This window comes from Salvelinus namaycush, chromosome 2 (genome assembly GCF_016432855.1).
Source record: "Salvelinus namaycush isolate Seneca chromosome 2, SaNama_1.0, whole genome shotgun sequence".
Lineage (NCBI taxonomy): Eukaryota > Metazoa > Chordata > Actinopteri > Salmoniformes > Salmonidae > Salvelinus > Salvelinus namaycush.
In genome coordinates, this window is record NC_052308.1 from 73,241,498 (window position 1) to 73,260,403 (window position 18,906).

Sequence of the window (18,906 nt, forward strand, 5' to 3'; positions counted from 1 at the left end):
GCAGTAAGGCGCTACCGGGAGAGGCATGACACGGGGACTCCGGGAGGGTGGAAGGGCTAGCGTTGTCCTGGTAACCATAAAGAGGGGACAGACACATAAAATTATGGATGCTTATGTCACTGTTGACATAAAGTGCTTTACAGAAACCCAGCCCAGACCCCGATAGAGCAAGCTGTATACTAGACCAAACCAAGCTGTACCATCTGGTGTTCTGATCTGGAGAGACTCTTCTCTTCCTCGTCAGCAGGATGTTGTTCAGGCTCCCCAGAGGATCCACGATAGTCATGTCTCTCTCCTGTGTGAATGAGAACATCAAACAGACAGTAAACTTATGAACTTCTATTGCAATTACAGAGTGTTACAAGAGGCATGAATATATGTCTAAAAAGGGCCTAAATTAGCCACTTTATTATGCTTTTTTTTTTCTTCGGTGGTATAAAGTACTTAAGTAAAAAATACTTTAAAGTGCGATTTAAGTAGTTTTTCAGGGAATCTGTACTTTACTATTTTTGACTAATTTGACGTTTACTTCACTATATTCCTAAAGAAAATGATGTACTTTTAACTCCATACATTTTCCCTGACATCCAAAAGTACTCATTACATTTTGAAGGCTTAGCTGGACAGGAAAATGGTCCAATTCATGCACTAATCAAGAGAACATCCCTGGTAATCATCACTGCCTCTGATCTGGCAGACTCACTAAACACACGTTTCAATTGCAGATTGTCTGAGAGTTGGAGTGCGTCCCTGGCTATCCGTAAATGTAAAAAATTTAAAAAACTAGAAAATGACACCATCTGGTTTGCTTAATATAAGGAATTTGAAATTATTTATATACTTTTACTTTTGATACTTCAGTATATTTTAGACTTTTACTCAGGAAGTATTTTACTAGGTGACTCACTTTTACTTGGGTAATTTTCTATTCAGGTATCTGTACTTTTACTCAAGTATGACAATTGCGTACTTTTCCCACCACTGTGATGCAAATGTTAAAGGGCCGTTCCACAAAATGGGTGCATTTTGCGTCCCTTTGATATTTTAAGTAGAAATTATGCACTGTATATTATATTTTAAAAGCCTGTTATATTAGAATAAGTGCACTTTAATATAGACCACATAGAGAATTCAATAAATAAAATTTAAGTGCACAAAATATATGTACCAATGGCAGATTGCCCCTTAAACAACTCCTACAGTACTGAACAACATATTAAAGTGCAGAACTTCAGTAGAATGCCCCTTAAAAACCACACATTAGTTCAACAACTGCATAGTTTGTGTCCCTGTTTTTAAGACAGTACTCACTGGTGGTAATCGGAACTTCAGTCTCCTCTTTTATTGAGATATCCTCCTCTTTTACTCGAAAAAGTTCTTCCTCTTCTTTCAATTTTACGGCATCTTCCTCCTTTTTGATTCTTAAAGCTTCTACCTCTTTTTCCACTTTGACAACCTCTTTCCCATATTCCTCTTTCACTGTAATATCATCCTCTTGTTTCTCCTTTTTCATTCTTCAAGCTTCTTTGCCTCCTTTCACCAGAGTTTCTTTCTCCGTCTAGATTTGTGCTTTTATGCTCCGGGAAATTAACCTAGTGCAGTATCAATGTAACACATTTGCTAATTTAACAAGCAAATTACGTTTATAAATGAACCAGTAGATAGGTAAACAGAATTATGTTCGAAACACTAAGAGTAATATACACAAGAATGGTCTAAAGAGTTTTAGGTTTGCTAGCAAAGCACCGCGTGGTTAAACCAGAAGCCTTTTGTCGCTGTTGAAGAAGCCTCCTGTCCCGTCCACTAGATTATACGTCACGCAAGAAGCATCACCTGAAAGACTCCCATCACCTTCTGCTGACAGGAGTGGGTAACGCAGTTTGGAAACAATAGTTACTACACTTTTGTATTGGAAAGAACGTCATAATAATTTAACAATAAGCTGATATATTTTCTCTTACGTCTTACAAATAATACCGTCCTGTATACAGACGTAGAAGCTTAATAGTGTAATAATAATAGCGACCCTGGGTTTATAATTGCGGAAATCGACCCTGTGGCACGAGCATGCTTTTGCGGCACAGTCGATAGCGCGCCGGACCTCGGGCTAGAAGGTCGAGGGTTCGAGACCTGCTCCCTACTGTTTCATTACAATATGAATATGTAAATGTTGAATAAATACTTATATGATTAGGTTAGTGTTTTAATACACATTTGCTCTGTTCATTTTTTACATTCGTTTTTATTTAGATGTGACGGTACTATTCCCTTAAAGCTACGCTCTTTAAGATACCAATCATCCTGTAAACCAGGGGTGGGCAACTCCAGTCCTTGGGGGCCTGATTGGTGTCACACTTTTTCTCCCTCCCTAGCAAACACAGCTGATTAATCAAATTGCATTCTAAACTGAAGATCATGAATTGTTGATTATTGGAGTCAGGTGTGTTAGCTGGGGCTGGGGCAAAACTGTGACACTAATCAGGCCCTCGAGGACTGGAATTTCCCAACCCCGCTGTAAACAATAGAGCAAATGCGTCACATTCAAATAGCACTTGATTATCTGTAGTGCTATACACTGATTATACAAAACATTAAGAACACCTGCTCCTTCCATGACATAAACTGACCAGGTGAATACAGGCTAAAGCTATGATCCCTTATTGATGTCACTAGTTAAATCCACTTCAATCAGTGTAGATGAAGGGGAGGAGATGAGTTAAATAAGGATTTGTAAGCCTTGAGACAACTGAGACATGGATTGTGTATGTGTATCATTCAGAGGGTGAATGGGGAAGACAAAATATTGAAGTGTCTTTGAACGGGGGATGGCAGTAAGTGCCAGGTGCACCGGTTTGTGTCAAGAACTGCAAAGTTGCTGGGTTTTTTCAGCTCAACAGTTTCCCATGTGTACTAAGAGTGGTCCACCATCCTAACAGTGCCGTTTAAGATGAGGCAGAACGATTTGTTTTTTTATGAGCATGGCCTTATTTCTATTACAGCATATTAGATGACTGTCATTCATATTCCGTTCACCCTGTTCAATGTAACAGCAATAGGTTTCGGCTACTACATGATACTAGAATTTTCCCTATACCCATCATGAGGTTGCTACAACCTAGCCTATGAATGAAAGTTTAGAATGTAGGGTCACACAGGTCGAGATACGTTTTTTAGGTGACAGACAGTGACACATGGACAGACAGTCGTGAAGACATCACCAACTAATTATCATGGTCCAAACACACCAAGACAGTCGTGAAGAGGGCACGACAACAAGTTTTCCACCTCGGGAGACTGAAAAGATTTGGCATGGGTCCCCAGATCCTCAAAAGGTTCTACAGCTGCACCATCGAGAGCATCCTGACCGGTTGCATCACCGCATGGTATGGCAACTGCTCGGCATCTGACCGTAATGCACTACAGAGGGTAGTGAACATCACTGGGTCCAAGCTTCCTGCCATCCAGGACCTATATAAAGAAAGACCCAAAAATTGTCAGTCACCCAAGTCATAGACTGTTTTCTCTGCTCCCGCACGTCAAGCGGTACCGGAGCACCAAGTCTAGAACCAAAAGGCTCCTTAACAGCTTCTACCCCCAAGCCATAAGACTGCTGAACAATTAATCAATGGCCACCCGGACTATTTACATTGACCCCACCTCCATTTGTTTTGTACACAGCTGCTAGTTGCTGTTTATTATCTATGAAATGTCACTTCACCCCTACCTACATGTACAAATTACCTCGACTAACCTGTACCCCCGCACATTGACTCGGTACCAGTACCCCCTGTATATAGCCTTGTTATTGTTATTTTATTGTGTTACTTTTTATTATTTTTTACTTTTGGTCATTTGCTAATTTTCTTAACTCTTCTTGAACTGTACTGTTAGTTAAGGGCTTGTAAGTAAGCAATTCACTGTAAGGTCTACACTTGTTGTATTCGGCGCATTTGACATATAAAGTTTGATTTTATTTGACAAATTCAGGTATGTTTATCCCGTTTTTTTCTGTTTAAGAAACGTTTGTCTCTAGAGAGTTGAAAACAGCAGGTCTGGGATAGGTAGCACCTCCGGTGAACAGGTCAGGGTTCCATAGCCGCAGGAAGAACAGTTGAAACTGGAGCAGCAGCACGGCCAGCTGGACTGGGGACAGCAAGGAGTCATCATGCCAGGTAGTCCTGAGGCATGGTCCTAGGGCTCAGGTCCTCCGAGAAAGAGAAAGAAAGAAAGAGAGAAAGAGAGAATTGGAGAGAGCATACTTAAATTCACACAGGACACCGGATAAGACAGGAGAAATACTCCAGATATAACAGACGACCCCAGCCCCCCGACACATAAACTACTGCAGCATAAATACTGGAGGCTGAGACAAGAGGGGTCAGGAGACACTGTGGCCCCATCCGATGATACCCCCGGACAGGGCCAAACAGGCAGGATATAACCCCACACCACTAGAGGGATATCTTCAACCACCAACTTACCATCCTGAGACAAGGCCGAGTATAGCCCACAAAGATCTTCGCCATGGCACATCCCAATGGGGGGTGCCAACCCATGAATACGGCTGCACAGTATTGTCTCTTCTCGATGGCGGTTATGATATCGTTTCGTACCTTGAGCGGGGTTGAGGTGCACCCATGACCAGCTCGGAAACCACATTGCACAGCGGAGAAGGTTCATGCTGAAAGAGCTCTGATAGGTTGGAGGATGTCCTCCGGAAGTTGTCATAATTACTGTTTAAGTCTATAGAAGCCTTGAGAACCATGAGCCTCCTAGGTTTTGTATTGAAGTCAATGTACCCAGAGGAGGACGCAAAATATATGTTTTATTCAATTATTTGGTGTTGTGATTATATTTAGTATAGTTTTATCCAAAAATGATTTTATTTGAATGTTTTACCAATTTATTTTCTTCTGAAACTCACTGAAAATCCCTTCCCACAATTATGTCATGTTGGCTCGATGTCCTTTGGGTGCAGTGGAGGCTTCTCAGTGTGGGAAGCATTGGAGTCAACATGTGCCAGCATCCCTGTGGAAGGCTTTGGACACTTTGAAGAGTTCATGCCCCAACAAATTGAGGCTCTTCTGAGGGAAAAGGAAGAGGTTCCTAGTCCATATTAGGACGTTTATTTCTCTCCAAATGTTTGGTATGATCAGTGTATATATATATAAAGAAAATATTGCATGACCAAAAGCACAATTCTATTTTTGTAAAAATGAGACAAGAGTACGAGCATATGTGTGTTCTCTCATGAACTTTAAGTAGCCTGTATTTGATGTGATATACTCCTTTCGAGACAGGATTGTGTCACGGCACAGATCTGGGGAAGTGTACCAAAACATTTCTGCAGCATTGAAGGTCTCCATCATCTTAAAAGGAAGAAATTTGAAACCACCAAGACCCTTCCTACTGCTGGCTGCCCGGCCAAACTGAACAATCGGGGGAGAAGGGCCTTGGTCAGGGAGGTAACCAAGAACCCAATGGTCACTCTGACAGAGCTCCTCTGTGGAGATGGGAGAACCTTCCAGAAGGACAACCATCTCTGCATCACTCCACCAAGCAGGACGTTATGGTAGAGTTGCCAGACGGAAGCCACTCCTCAGTAAAAGGCACATGAAAGCCAGCTTGGAGTTTGCCAAAAGGCACCTAAAGGACTATCAGAACATGAGTAACAAAATTCTCTGGTCTGATGAATGCCAAGGGTCACGTCTGGAGGAAACCTGGCACCATTCCTACGGTGAAGCATGGGGTTGGCAGCATCATGCTGTGGGGATGTTTTTCAGCGGCATGGACTGGGAGACTCGTCAGGTTCGAGGGAAAGATGAACGGAGCAAAATACAGAGAGATAATTTTAGAAAACTTGCTCCAGAGCACTCAGGACCTCAGACTGGGGCAAAGGTTAACCTTCCAATAGGACAACGACCCTACGCACAAAGCCAAGACAATGCAGGAGTGGCTTTGGGAGATGTCTCTGAATGTCCTTGAGGGGCCCAGCCAGAGCCCGGATTTGAACCCGATTTAACATCTCTGGAGAGACCTGAAAATAGCTTTGTAGTGACACTCCCCATCCAACCTGACAGAGTTTGAGAGGATCTGCAGAGAAGAATGGGAGAAACATGAGGCTCCTGCTGCTGCTGTCCTCAAGGGAAAATTGACAGATTTTTCACCTAGTTGTCTTTGGGATTCAAACCAGAGATCTTTCGGTTACTGGCCCAACACTAGTAACCGCTAGGCTACCTGCAGCAGGAGCCCCATGTTGACAGGAGAGCCCACCTTTATTTTTCCCTCATTATGAACATTCATATTGGTCAACAGTCAACCTATTGTGTGTATTGAACATTCATATTGGACTGTAGCAGCTAGCTAACTGGCTACCGATCAACCTATTGTGTTCATTGAATATTCATATTGGACTGTAGCAGCTAGCTATCTGGCTACTGATCAACCTATTGTGTGTATTGAACATTCATATTGGATTGTAGCAGCTAGCTAACTGACTACTGATCAACCTATTGTGTGTATTGAACATTCATATTGGACTGTAGCAGCTAACTAACTGACTACTGATCAACCTATTGTGTGTATTGAACATTCATATTGGACTATAGCAGCTAGCTAACTGACTACTGATCAACCTATTGTGTGTATTGAACATTCATATTGGACTGTAGCAGCTAACTAACTGGCTACTGATCAACCTAGTGTGTGTATTGAATATTCATATTGGACTGTAGCAGCTAGCTATCTGGCTAACGATCAACCTATTGTATGTATTGAACATTCATATTGGACTGTAGCAGCTAGCTAACTGGCTACTGATCAACCTATTGTGTGTATTGAACATTCATATTGGACTGTCTTACCTGTAGAGTAGCACCACCACCCATCAGCCCATTCTCATCTTGACGTCAAAGCTGCAGTGTATTGTTGGTATAGTTTTTGATGAATAATAATTCAAATTGTGAAGATAGAAGTGTACAATTTATATATATATTTAATCAACTTTAAGATACTGTTTGCCTCTATGCAGATGTAGACGCTGAATAGGAATATACATTATCAATAAATAGTTGATTGTTCTTTTTTCACATCATACTAAGAATACTGAGCCACAACCTGTAAATGTGACCATATTATTCCTTTAAAGCCCCTCTGTCAGATATAAATCATCTGAGTGGGAAACCAACTGATATGGAAACAATGGAGCAAATGGATCACTATCAGAGTGTATTATGACATCAGATAGAACTACTCAGACATTCTAAATATCACTTGATTATCAGAGGGGTGTATTATGACATCAGATAGAACTACTCAGACATTCCAAATCAGGCTTCATCCATATCATGAAGGTGGATATTGATCCAACCATTTCAAAAGTAATGACCGGGCTGATGGAAACAGGATATACCTGTACACTTTTATTAATGCAGACAGACAATTTGTTAGTTTGTTTGACATGGTGGGGTCTTTTTGTGTCAGTAAAAATGTATGAGCAAGAAATGGCGGTGGAAACTAATTTATCCACAAATATTTATATATTAACCATCACATCTTATTTAACTTGGAGTCACGTGATGATATGTTGTGTGGTCCTCCCTCTACGACTTGGGAAACCATGCAGTTTATTAGGCTACAGACAAAATAAGTTATGAACTTCACAGGGTGGTGAAACTGCATGTGATGAGCTTGATGCTCCTTTCCAATACATTTTGTTGGTCTTATTCTGGTGACATGATGATTGATGCTTGGCTGCCATTTGACAAATAAAATAATATCGCTCTTATCCATAATAATCTCATCATGTAGGTAGCCTACCAGCACTGTATCTGTGAGCTGCAGGCTACAGTGCACGGGACAAGAGCACGTTTTCTATTTTACACAAGTTTTTAAAACCATCAGGAGAGTTGAAAATGTGATGGAAACCAATTTAACTTGTATTTTTCATTCGGTACATGGGAATTTAACAGCAAACGTTATTCTTCTTGTGCACTACGTCATAACGCAACGCCTTTAATCCACAATAAGTCTGTTTGATGCAAATATTTCTGATGGGAAAATGTGTATATTGTTTTATGCAGATTTGAGAATATTCACATGGAAATCTGGTGCAAATTACATGGAAACTTAGCTACTAAGGTGGATATTGTTCCAACACCTGCTACTTATTCAAACCAGCCCACTGGGCACAGACGTCAGTTCAACATCTAGTTTCTATTTACATTTCTTTGAGTCGTCAACTAAAGTGAATTCAACATTAAATCAACACCAAATGTCACCTGTCATTGGATTTAGGTTGCCAGTTCGTGAAAAATTAAAAATACCTGATGTTCATGGCTTTTTACAAATCCAATCAGTTTTCCACATTGATCAAACATCATCACATGGATTTGTTTTGTTGAAATGACATGGAAACAAAGTTTATTCAACCAGTGGGAGGTTTGTAAATGACCCCAGGAAAATAAAACAAAGAACTCTTCATTGAGACAATGATAAACAGCAATCCGTGGGAGAGTTGAGGTGGATATTATAAAATAAGGATCTGCTGGTGTCCAAGTCAAACCAAGATTCTCCATTTCTGAGCTCAGAGAGAATAACAGTTACACAGCGCAGTGTAGACAGTCTGAATCCCTGAAGCATTGGGTAATGAGCACATATCTTTATAGTTTCCTGTTCCTGGGAGGGACTTTATTCATACAAGGACGCAGGTGCAGCTGGTTTGCATCACAGGATGATACTCCCAGGAACAGGAGATTATAATAGGTCAGTTTCACAAGGTTAGTCTGTGGTGGTTAATTTCTGTATTACCAAATGAGGAGAGACAAACTTCACACACCAATCAGAGTTATACTTAAAAACTTCACACACCAATCAGAGTTATACTTAAACTACATCTTTAATAATAAGATCTTTGCAATGACTTTCAACAATTCACTATTTCTAATGAACCGTTGAGAGTGGCAACACAATGGCTACTGAGATCTTTTATAGCAAAGATCCACCCCCTAGTCGACATAAACCACAGATATTAGGAACAGTTTACAAAGTGAGACTTTATTATGAGAAAGCAGTATCCCGTAGCCAGATAGCATTCGCTATAATTTATCTTTCAGTTTGGTCCCTAAGACGAGGTTCTAATCTCGTTCCTGGTACTTCATAGCACAAAAACCCCAACTCATCCAATGGCATAACTCAATTGTCAACTCTAGATACTCCCATCTCAAGTAAAACCCCTTCTTGACCCCACTCCTGGACAAGCTCACTGAGGGGAGTGAGCCTCTAGGTCATACACTATCCCAGGATAAGTGCAACATCAGAGAGGACATACAATGGTTCCAGACACTGCCATACACCTCCCCCCAATGCCAAAGGAGGGAGTGACTTGCGCACAGACATTGTGGAAACCAGTAATTGGTTCCCCATTAATCACACCATCCCTTCACATAGTTTAACAGATACATTCACATATGAAGACAATGTTCCCTCCTGTCCTCTTCCCTTCCTGATATTCTGCATAGCACCAGGGACATGTAAAAGACAAGCCTGACCTCTCCCCTCTCTGGGCCCCAGGTGACTGAGCCCCAGCTGAGGGAAGAAGTGCAACTGCCAACACCAGAGTCCGAAGGGATACATTCTAATAACAAGTATATCACATCAGCATATTATGCAGATAAGACATCTTAATTATCTATGTTACCCAACTAATTCTGATTCATCCGCCACAAGTCACATACTCAGATATGTGGACACATACAATTAACATTTTGCATTACAGAGTCTGTGAACATTATCATTTCATTAAATCATCAGTGGGCCAACATTGCAAATGTAAACAATGGAACAAATGCATCACATCCAAATAACACTTGATTATCTGCAGTGCTGTAGGAAAGACACCCAGATAAACACACACACAGTGTCAGAGTTTAAAAAAGGACCAATTAAAACAGAAGGAATCTGACCTACTCTATATTCAAACTCCATATTCAATTCATGTTTTCTAATAAAAACATGCAAATATATGTTTTAACAATTCAAGTTCATATAGTAAAAACAGGTAATCATTATAAGTCAACAATATAAGACAGCAAGTCCCCTGTGTGTATTCTCTCATGCCATTTCAGCTCCCCCAGCTGGTTGAAACACTTTCCACATTGGGAGCAATGGTAAGGTGTGTGTATTCTCTCATGCCATTTCAGCTCCCCCGGCTGGTTGAAACTCCTTCCACATTGGGAGCAGTGGTAAGGCTTCTCCCTGTGTGTATTCTCTCATGTTTTTTCAGGTTCCCTAAATCGTTAAAACTCTTTCCACACTGGGAGCAGTGGTAAGGCTTCTCCCCTGTGTGTATTCTCTCATGCCGTTTCAGATCCGCAGGCCAGTTGAAACACTTTCCACACTGGGAGCAGTGGTAAGGCTTCTCCCCTGTGTGTATTCTTTCATGTTTTTTCAGGTTCCCTAAACGGTTAAAACTCTTTCCGCACTGGGAGCAGTGGTAAGGCTTCTCCCCTGTGTGTATTCTTTCATGCCGTTTCAGCTTCGCCGGATGCCTGAAACCCTTTCCACACTGGGAGCAGTGGTAAGGCTTCTCCCCTGTGTGTATTTTCTCATGGTTTTTCAGATCCCCTGACCAGTTGAAACCCTTTCCACACTGCAAGCAGTAGTAAGATTTCTCCCCTGTGTGTATTTTCTGATGTCGGTACAGGTCCCTTAACTGGTTAAAACACTTTCCACAGTGGGAACACTGGTGTCTTCTTGTTGGTTTGGACGTCCCTGGCTCTGGTTCCTCTGAGTCTGATCTTTCTCCTGCCAAAGACAGTGTGTTTTTAAAAAAAGAGATCTGAATGAAACCTCCACATGATAAATAGGCCTCGCTACGAAGGTAAATCCTAATCAGATCGCTCAATAAGCTAAGGCCAGTTTTAACAATCTAAAGTTTTAACAATCTTGGTGTGATTTTCAAACAAATGTTGTAGAGTTTCCTGGTAATTACTGAGAATGTTTACATTACTTTTTTATTCATTCTGTTTCACAAGTCAGAACACAAAAAACTAAACCGTTCTTGGACACTCAAGACACAGACGTCGCTTAATTCCAATCGAGCAGGTGGTTCTAAATATATAACTTTCATAGCTGTATGATACAGAATGCGAGCTACAGTCGTGGCCAAAAGTTTTGAGAATGACACAAATATTAATTTCTACAAAGTTTGCTGCTTCAGTGTCTTCAGATATTTTTGTCAGATGTTACTATGAAATACTGAAGTATAATTACAAGCATTTCATAAGTGTCAAAGGCTTTTATTGGCAATGACATGAAGTTGATGCAAAGAGTCAATATTTGCAGTGTTGACCCTTCTTTATCAAGACCTCTGCAATCCACCCTGGTGTCAATTAACTTCTGGGCCACATCCTGTGATGGCAGCCCATTCTTGCATAATCAATGCTTGGAGTTTGTCAGAATTTGTGGGTTTTTGTTTGTCCACCCGCCTCTTGAGGATTGACCACAAATTCTCAATGGGATTAAGGTCTGGGGAGATTCCTGGCCCTGGACCCAAAATATTGATGTTTTGTTCCCCGAGCCACTTATCACGTTTGCCTTATGGCAAGGTGCTCCTTCATGCTGGAAAAGGAATTGTTCGTCACCGAACTGTTCCTGGATGGTTGGGAGAAGTTGCTCTCGGAGGATGTGTTGGTAGCATTCCTTATTCATGGCTGTGTTCTTAGGCAACATTGTGAGTGAGCCCACACCCTTGGCTGAAAAGCAACCCCACACATGAATGGTCTAAGGATGCTTTACCGTTGGCATGACACAGGACTGATGGAAGCGCTCACCTTGTCTTCTCCGGACAAGCTTTTTTCCAGATGCCCCAAACAATCGAAAATGGGATTCATCAGAGAAAATGACTTTACCCCAGTCCTCAGCAGTCCAATCCCTGTACCTTTTGCAGAATATCAGTCTGTGTGCAGATGCACTCACACCTGCCTGCTGCTATTCCTGAGCAAGCTCTGTACTGGTGGTGCCCCGATCCCGCAGCTGAATCAACTTTAGGAGATGGTCCTGGCGCTTGCTGGACTTTCTTGGGTGCCCTGAAGCCTTCTTCACAACAATTAAACCGCTCTGAAGCCTTCTTCACAACAATTGAACCGCTCTCCTTGAAGTTATTGATGATCCGATAAAGGGTTGATTTAGGTGCAATCTTACTGGCAGCAATATCCTTGCCTGTGAAGCCTTTTTTGTGCAAAGCAATGATGACGGCACGTGTTTCCTTGCAGGTAACCATGGTTGACAGGAAGAACAATGATTCCAAGCATCACCCTCCTTTTGAAGCTTCCAGTTTTGGGGGGGGATTCAGTTCATTTGCATGGCAAAGAGGGACTTTGCAATTAATTACAATTCATCTGATCACTCTTCATAACATTCTGGAGTATATGCAAATTGCCATCATACAAACTGAGGCAGCAGACTGAAAATTCATATTTGTGTCATTCTCAAAACTTTTGGCCACAACTGTACACACTCCCTTAACCTTTTCTCAATAGGGGGTGCTGTTTGCACTTTTGTAAAAATTTTGCTCCCAAATTAAACTGCCTCGTACTCAATTCTTGCTCGTACAATATGCATATTATTATTACTATTGGATAGAAAACACTCTCTAGTTTCTAAAACCGTTTGAATTATATCTGTGAGTAAAACAGAACTCTAGTTGGAGCAATTTTCCTATGAGGAAGTGAGAAATCTGAAATCTGCAGGCTGTTCTGAGGTCAGTTTATTAATTTGCATGTCTTCTATTGGTTGAGATGCACTGCATACGCCTTCCCCTGGATGTCAGCAAATAGTGAGAATTGGAATGGAGTTGCTAGGCAGATCTGAGGCCTTATAAATGGGCTGGCAACGTGGGGTCCTCTCTTTCCTTCCTTCGCCATGACGCAAGACAGACCTCAGCATGGCGTTCTAGAAAGCTCCCGTTATAGCCCTTAGATATATCCGGCTCTGATTTTATTCGATATAGGTTTTAAAGACATCATAATGTTGTTATTTTAAACCGAGTTATATCAGTTTATATCAGTATATTGCGATTTTCGGGTATTTATTTGTGCTGCGTTCTAGTGAGTTGGGCGCGTCTGGGCCACATGGCTAATGTTTACTGCTAATTCCAAAGTTGAAGGCGACAATCTACAACCGAGCAACGATTATTTTGGACAAAGATTCTGATGGGAGCTCATCAAAAAGTAAGAACTATTTATGATGTTAATTCGTTAAAAACTCATATTCCGCCATTAATTTCGGTGTGGTCTCGCTTTAACGCACGCTGTATGTCGTAGTAACGTTAATTTTAAAAATCGAACACAGCGATTGCATTAAGAACTAATGTATCTTTCATTTGTTGTCCAACCTGTATTTTTTTAGTCAATTTTATGATTAGTTACTGATTAGATAAGGTGCCTCTCCCAAGATTTCTCCCGACATATTGTTGGCAGCTTGGCTACTATTCTCATTGTATAACCACGATTTGTGCCGCTAAATATGCACAATTTCGAACAAACTCTATATGTATTGTGTAATATGATGTTATAGGACTGTCATCTGAAGAAGTTTGAGAAGGTTAGTGAAAAAATTTATATCTTTTGCTGGTTTATTCGTTATCGCTATTGTTGGCTTGAATCAATGCTGTTGTGTGGTTGGCTATTGTAGTAAGCTAATATAATGCTATATTGTGTTTTCGCTGTAAAACACTTAAAAAATCTGAAATATTGGCTGGATTCACAAGATCTTTGTCTTTCATTTGCTGTACGCTGTGTATTTTTCATAAATGTTTTATGATGAGTATTTAGGTAATTCACGTTGGTCTCTGTAGTTATTCTAGTTGCTTTGGTGAGAGTTGTGATGGTGGCTGCAATGGTAAACTATGATGTATACCTGAAATATTCACATTTTTCTAACAAAACATATACTATACAATAAATATGTTATCAGACTGTCATCTGATGAAGTTGTTTCTTGGTTAGTGGCTATTTATATCTTTATTTGGTCGAAATTGTGATTAGCTACCTATGCAGGAAAAAAATGGTGGAGAAAAAAAAGTTGTGTCTTTTGCTATCGTGGTTAGCTAATAGAAATACATATTGTGTCTTCCCTGTAAAACATTTTAAAAATCAGAAATGATGGCTGGATTCACAAGATGTGTATTTTCATCTGGTGTCTTGGACTTGTGATTTAATGATATTTAGATGCTAGTATTTACTTGTGACGCTATGCTAGGCTATGCTAGTCAGCTTTTTTACTGATGGGGGTGCTCCCGGATCCGGGATTGTGTGCAAGTAGAAGTTAAAATAAAATAAGTAAATAAGTAATTTTAAGTGGAAGTCCAAAACTTGTTTTTACGTCGAAGACACAAAGCACATCAGTAAAATCTCCCCGTTGTCGAAAGGGTTCGACGCCTGCTGTTTAAATGGCCCAATTTCTTATTTAGACGTTCACAGATTTTCAACATTTTGACTATCGCTGATATCGTCATATTTTGGGTAAAGTAAAAAATAAAGTGAAATATTTGGGTAGCTGTTCCTAAAACTGAGAGTAACTACAATAAACAAAAATATTAACGCAACATGTAAAGTGTTGGATGTTTCATGAGCTGAAAAAAAAGATGGCAGAATTTTTTACATCCCTGTTAGTTAACATTTATTCTTTGCCAAGATAATCCATCCACCTGACAGGTGTGGCATATCAAGCTGATTAAACAGCATGATCATTACACAGGTGCACCTTGTGCTGGGGAGAATAAAAGGCCACTAAAATGTGCAGTTCTGTCACACAACACAATGCCACAGGTGTCTCAAGTTTTGAGGGAGCGTGCAATTGGCATGCTGACTGCAGGAATATCCACTGGAGCTGTTACCAGATAATTGAATGTTAAAATCTCTACCAGAAGCCGCCTCCAACGTCATTTTAGAGAATTTGGCAGTACATCCAACTGGCCTCACAACCACAGACCACATATAACGACGCCAGCCCAGGACCTCCACATTGTCTGAGACCAGCCACCAGAGTTGTATTTCCTCTTTGTAATGAAGCCCTTTTGTGGGGAAAAACTAATTCTGATTGGCTGGGCCTGGCTCCGCAATGGGTGGGCGTATGCCATCCAGGGCCCACCAATGGCTGTGCCCCTGCCCAGTTATGTAAAGTCCATAGATCAGGGCCTCGTTTATTTATTTACAATCACTGACTCATATAAACTGTAAATCGTTGTTTATATTTTGGTTCAGTATACACACACACAGTGCATTCGTTAAAAACTTCTCTAGGATAGGGGGCAGCATTTTCACGTTTGGATGAAAAGCATATCCAAATTAAACTGCCAGCTACTCATCCCCAGAAGATAATATATGCATATTATTAGTAGTATTGGATAGAAAACACTCTGAAGTTTCTAAAACTGTTTGAATGATGTCTGTGAGTATAACAGAACTCATATGGCAGGCGAAAACCTGAGAAAAATCCAACCAGGAAGTGGGAAATCTGAGGTTTGTCGTTTTCAACTCATTGCCTATCGAATGTACAGTGTCTATGGGGTCATATTGCACTTCCTAAGGCTTCCACTAGATATCAACAGTCTTAGAACATTGTTTGAGGCTTCTACTGTGAAGGAGAGGGGAATGAGAGCTGTTTCAACCAGAGGTCTGCCAGAGTGGCATGAGCTGGTCATGCGTCTACACGTGAGAGCGACCTGCGTTCCATTGGAATTCTAAAGACAAAGGAATTCGCTGGTTGGAACATTATTGAAGATTTATGTTAAAAACATCCTAAAGATTGATTCTATACATCGTTTGACATGTTTCTACGAACTGTAACATACATTTGTGAACTTTTCATCTGAACTTTCGCCTGGACTTGCCCGCGCCTCGTGAGTTTGGATTTGTTTACCAAACGCGCTAACAAAAGGAGGTATTTGGACATAAATGTTGGACTTTATCGAACAAAACAAACATTTATTGTTGAACTGGGATTCCTGGGAGTGCATTCTGATGAAGATCATCAAAGGTAAGTGAATATTTAAAACGCTATTTCTGACTCAACAACATTGCGGGTATCTGCATGGCTTGTGTCTGAGCGCCGTACTCGGATTATTGCATGGTTTGCTTTTTCCGTAAAGCTTTTTTGAATTCTGACAAAGCGGTTGCATTAAGGAGAAGTATATCTATAATTCTGTGCATAATACTTGTATCTTTTATCAACTTTTACATGTTTATTATGAGTATTTCTGTAAATTGATGTGCCTCTGAAAATTTGCCGGATGTTTTCGATGCACAACATTACTGACCATAAAGCGCCAATGTAAACTGACATTTTTGGATATAAATATGAACTTTATCGAACAAAACATACATGTATTGTGTAACATGAAGTCCTATAAGTGCCATCTTATGAAGATCATCAAAGGTTAGTGATAAATTTAATTTAATCTATATTTCTGCTTTTTGTGACTCCTCTCTTTGGCTGGAAAATGGCTGTGTGTTTTTGTGACTAGGCTCTGACCTAACATAATTATATGGTCTGCTTTCGCTGTAAAGCTTTTTTTGAAATCGGACACGATGGGTAGATTAACAAGAAGTTAAGCTTTAATTTGGTGTATTGCACTTGTGAATGCATCAAAGTTACATATTTCTAAAAAATATTTTTGAATTTAGCGCTCTGCCTTTTCAGCGGAATGTTGTCGAGGGGTTCCACTAGCCATAAGAAGTTTTAAGACTCCATAATGTTTCATCATTAGATGCTACAGTCCTCCTTCAAGACTCCATAATGTTTCATCATTAGATGCTACAGTCCTCCTTTAAGACCCCATAACGTATAATCATTAGATGCTACAGACCTCCTTCAAGACTCCATAATGTTTCATCATTAGATGCTACAGGCTACAAATCAACAATGGGTGTCATGAATCTTTACCACTTGCTCTGTAATATGAGTAGTATTCGGATTTCATTCAAACATTTCTTACATGAATATTGAAAATATAAATGTTGATTTTTATATATATTGTTGAATATAATATACTGTAAGGGTATATCAGTTCCAGGATCTCTGCTAGTGTTAAAGTTATGGGCCATTATATACAGAGAAATTGTGGCGAAATCCTGCACGACTACGCTAAACTTGCCACGGTTTTGAAAATAGAATTCAGTGGTTCTGCGACTCGCAAACACGACAGCTCGTTGGCTAACAATATCAGACAAGCTCAAAATGAACACCCACAGACCTACTATCACCTGCTTCGTTCAGCTTACTTTGGCATGCTCACTGAAACGGGAATGGAAGACCTATTACCATTCAAACAACTGTTTCTGTCAAACATCTACTTCATCAACTACTTGGGCCCTACTGCCCACATTGGGTTGCCAATCTCGACGCTCTGAGAGCTTGTAAGCACCGCTTTTGAAGCATCAAAAGCAAGCCGGGCTAAGAGCCCGGACACCTCGACTTTCGAGCTTAGGCGGGAACCATCACTCCAATTAGAAGGTGCAGCATTAGGGACAGGTGCGGTAAAAGATGACGATCAAAGGGGGTGGCAAACAAGTAACCACCACACTGACAACCACCGCAGTAACAATAGCTATGATGAACGTCCCCAATCTAACAGGTCCCGTAGAGATCAACTTGGCCGATATGTCCCTGCGCCTAACCCTCACAAAGGGTCAGGACACAAGAGTAACAAGCGCAACAAAGTGTTCAACAATGATCTAAACCCTAAGCGAAATGATATAGAAACTCTGATAAGAGATGTACTGCATCGTAAGAAATTTGAGAAAGAGGACAACATAACTAGGCGTAAAATTGTTAGGAACCAAGTCAGCCGAAACTAACGCAATTCGAGAGGACGTCAACATTTCCATTACCCCCGCTCCCACTCCAATCCCTGTCCAGGGACCACTCATTCTAGATAAGCAGCTTTGCAACAGATGATTCCTCTCCCATTCCGATAGAGGACCCACTGGGTCACATAGGTGAGTTATCCGTCTTGGAAATCGACACAGATTACAAACCGCTCGGTACTCCCAACCCACTCCATTATGTTGGGGATATGATGAGAAAACCCAACTCGAACAGGCCATACCTTAGAACAGTCCTGGAGGACTGTTTGACCTGTCACGCTCTCATAGATTCGGGTTTGACAATTTCACTCATATCCGAAACCTTGCTGGATGAACTAAAAGGGGCAGTGGACCCAACAAACCGTTGGTTGAAAACGGAACGTTGCGACACGAAGCTTAGGGGTTTCACCGAAGCTACCTCGCCACTAACCAAGTGTCTCCTACTTAAACTCAACTTCGAAAGCGATTACCATCGACATCGAACGGATGCCTTTTGGGATAGATTTAATTGACCGTTTGGTACCACTAATGGATTGGAAAACCAACCAAATCTGGTGACAAATATGTATGCCAACTCCGTTGACTTCCCCGCATTCTTCCAAGGCTACCTGTCATACATTGCGCAACGGCGTGGGTTCGACGTCAGCATCTGCCACAAACCCGGTGAACTTGGTCATGAGTTCGCCATTGGTGACAAATGACAAGGTGAGTTCAACTCGGAACTTAACCGAACATGAGGTTTTCCTGTGTGGCTTGGGTGATTCACCAGCAGACACATACCGACCTCCTCTGATAGGGGGCGTGTGCCTAAACGGCACTATGGTTGAGGATGCCAGACTGGCAACCTTGTCAGAAAAATCTGCAATCAGTTTGGAAATGTTCAACGATGCTTGTGTAAATGTGAATTTCAGGGTATTTCTGTTATATGATGTGGCTCTCTGCAATTTTTCCGGATATTTTGGAGGCATTTCTGAACATGGTGCCAATGTAAACTGAGATTTTTGGATATAAATATGCACATTACCGAACAAAACATACA

The 18,906-nt window shown here is 40.9% G+C and overlaps 1 protein-coding gene across 1 annotated transcript in view; it reads right to left on the reverse strand.

Moving 5' to 3' along the window:
* Window positions 1-18,906, reverse strand: part of LOC120023423 (zinc finger protein 239-like) — an 86,126-nt gene that overhangs the window by 47,592 nt on the left and 19,628 nt on the right. Inside the window, exons 2-3 of the mRNA XM_038967443.1 lie at window positions 18,485-18,726; window positions 10,303-10,618 (exon numbers count right to left, since the gene is read on the reverse strand). Coding sequence (XP_038823371.1) covers window positions 10,303-10,618; window positions 18,485-18,726 — 558 coding nt within the window. The remainder of the gene's footprint in view (window positions 1-10,302; window positions 10,619-18,484; window positions 18,727-18,906) is intronic.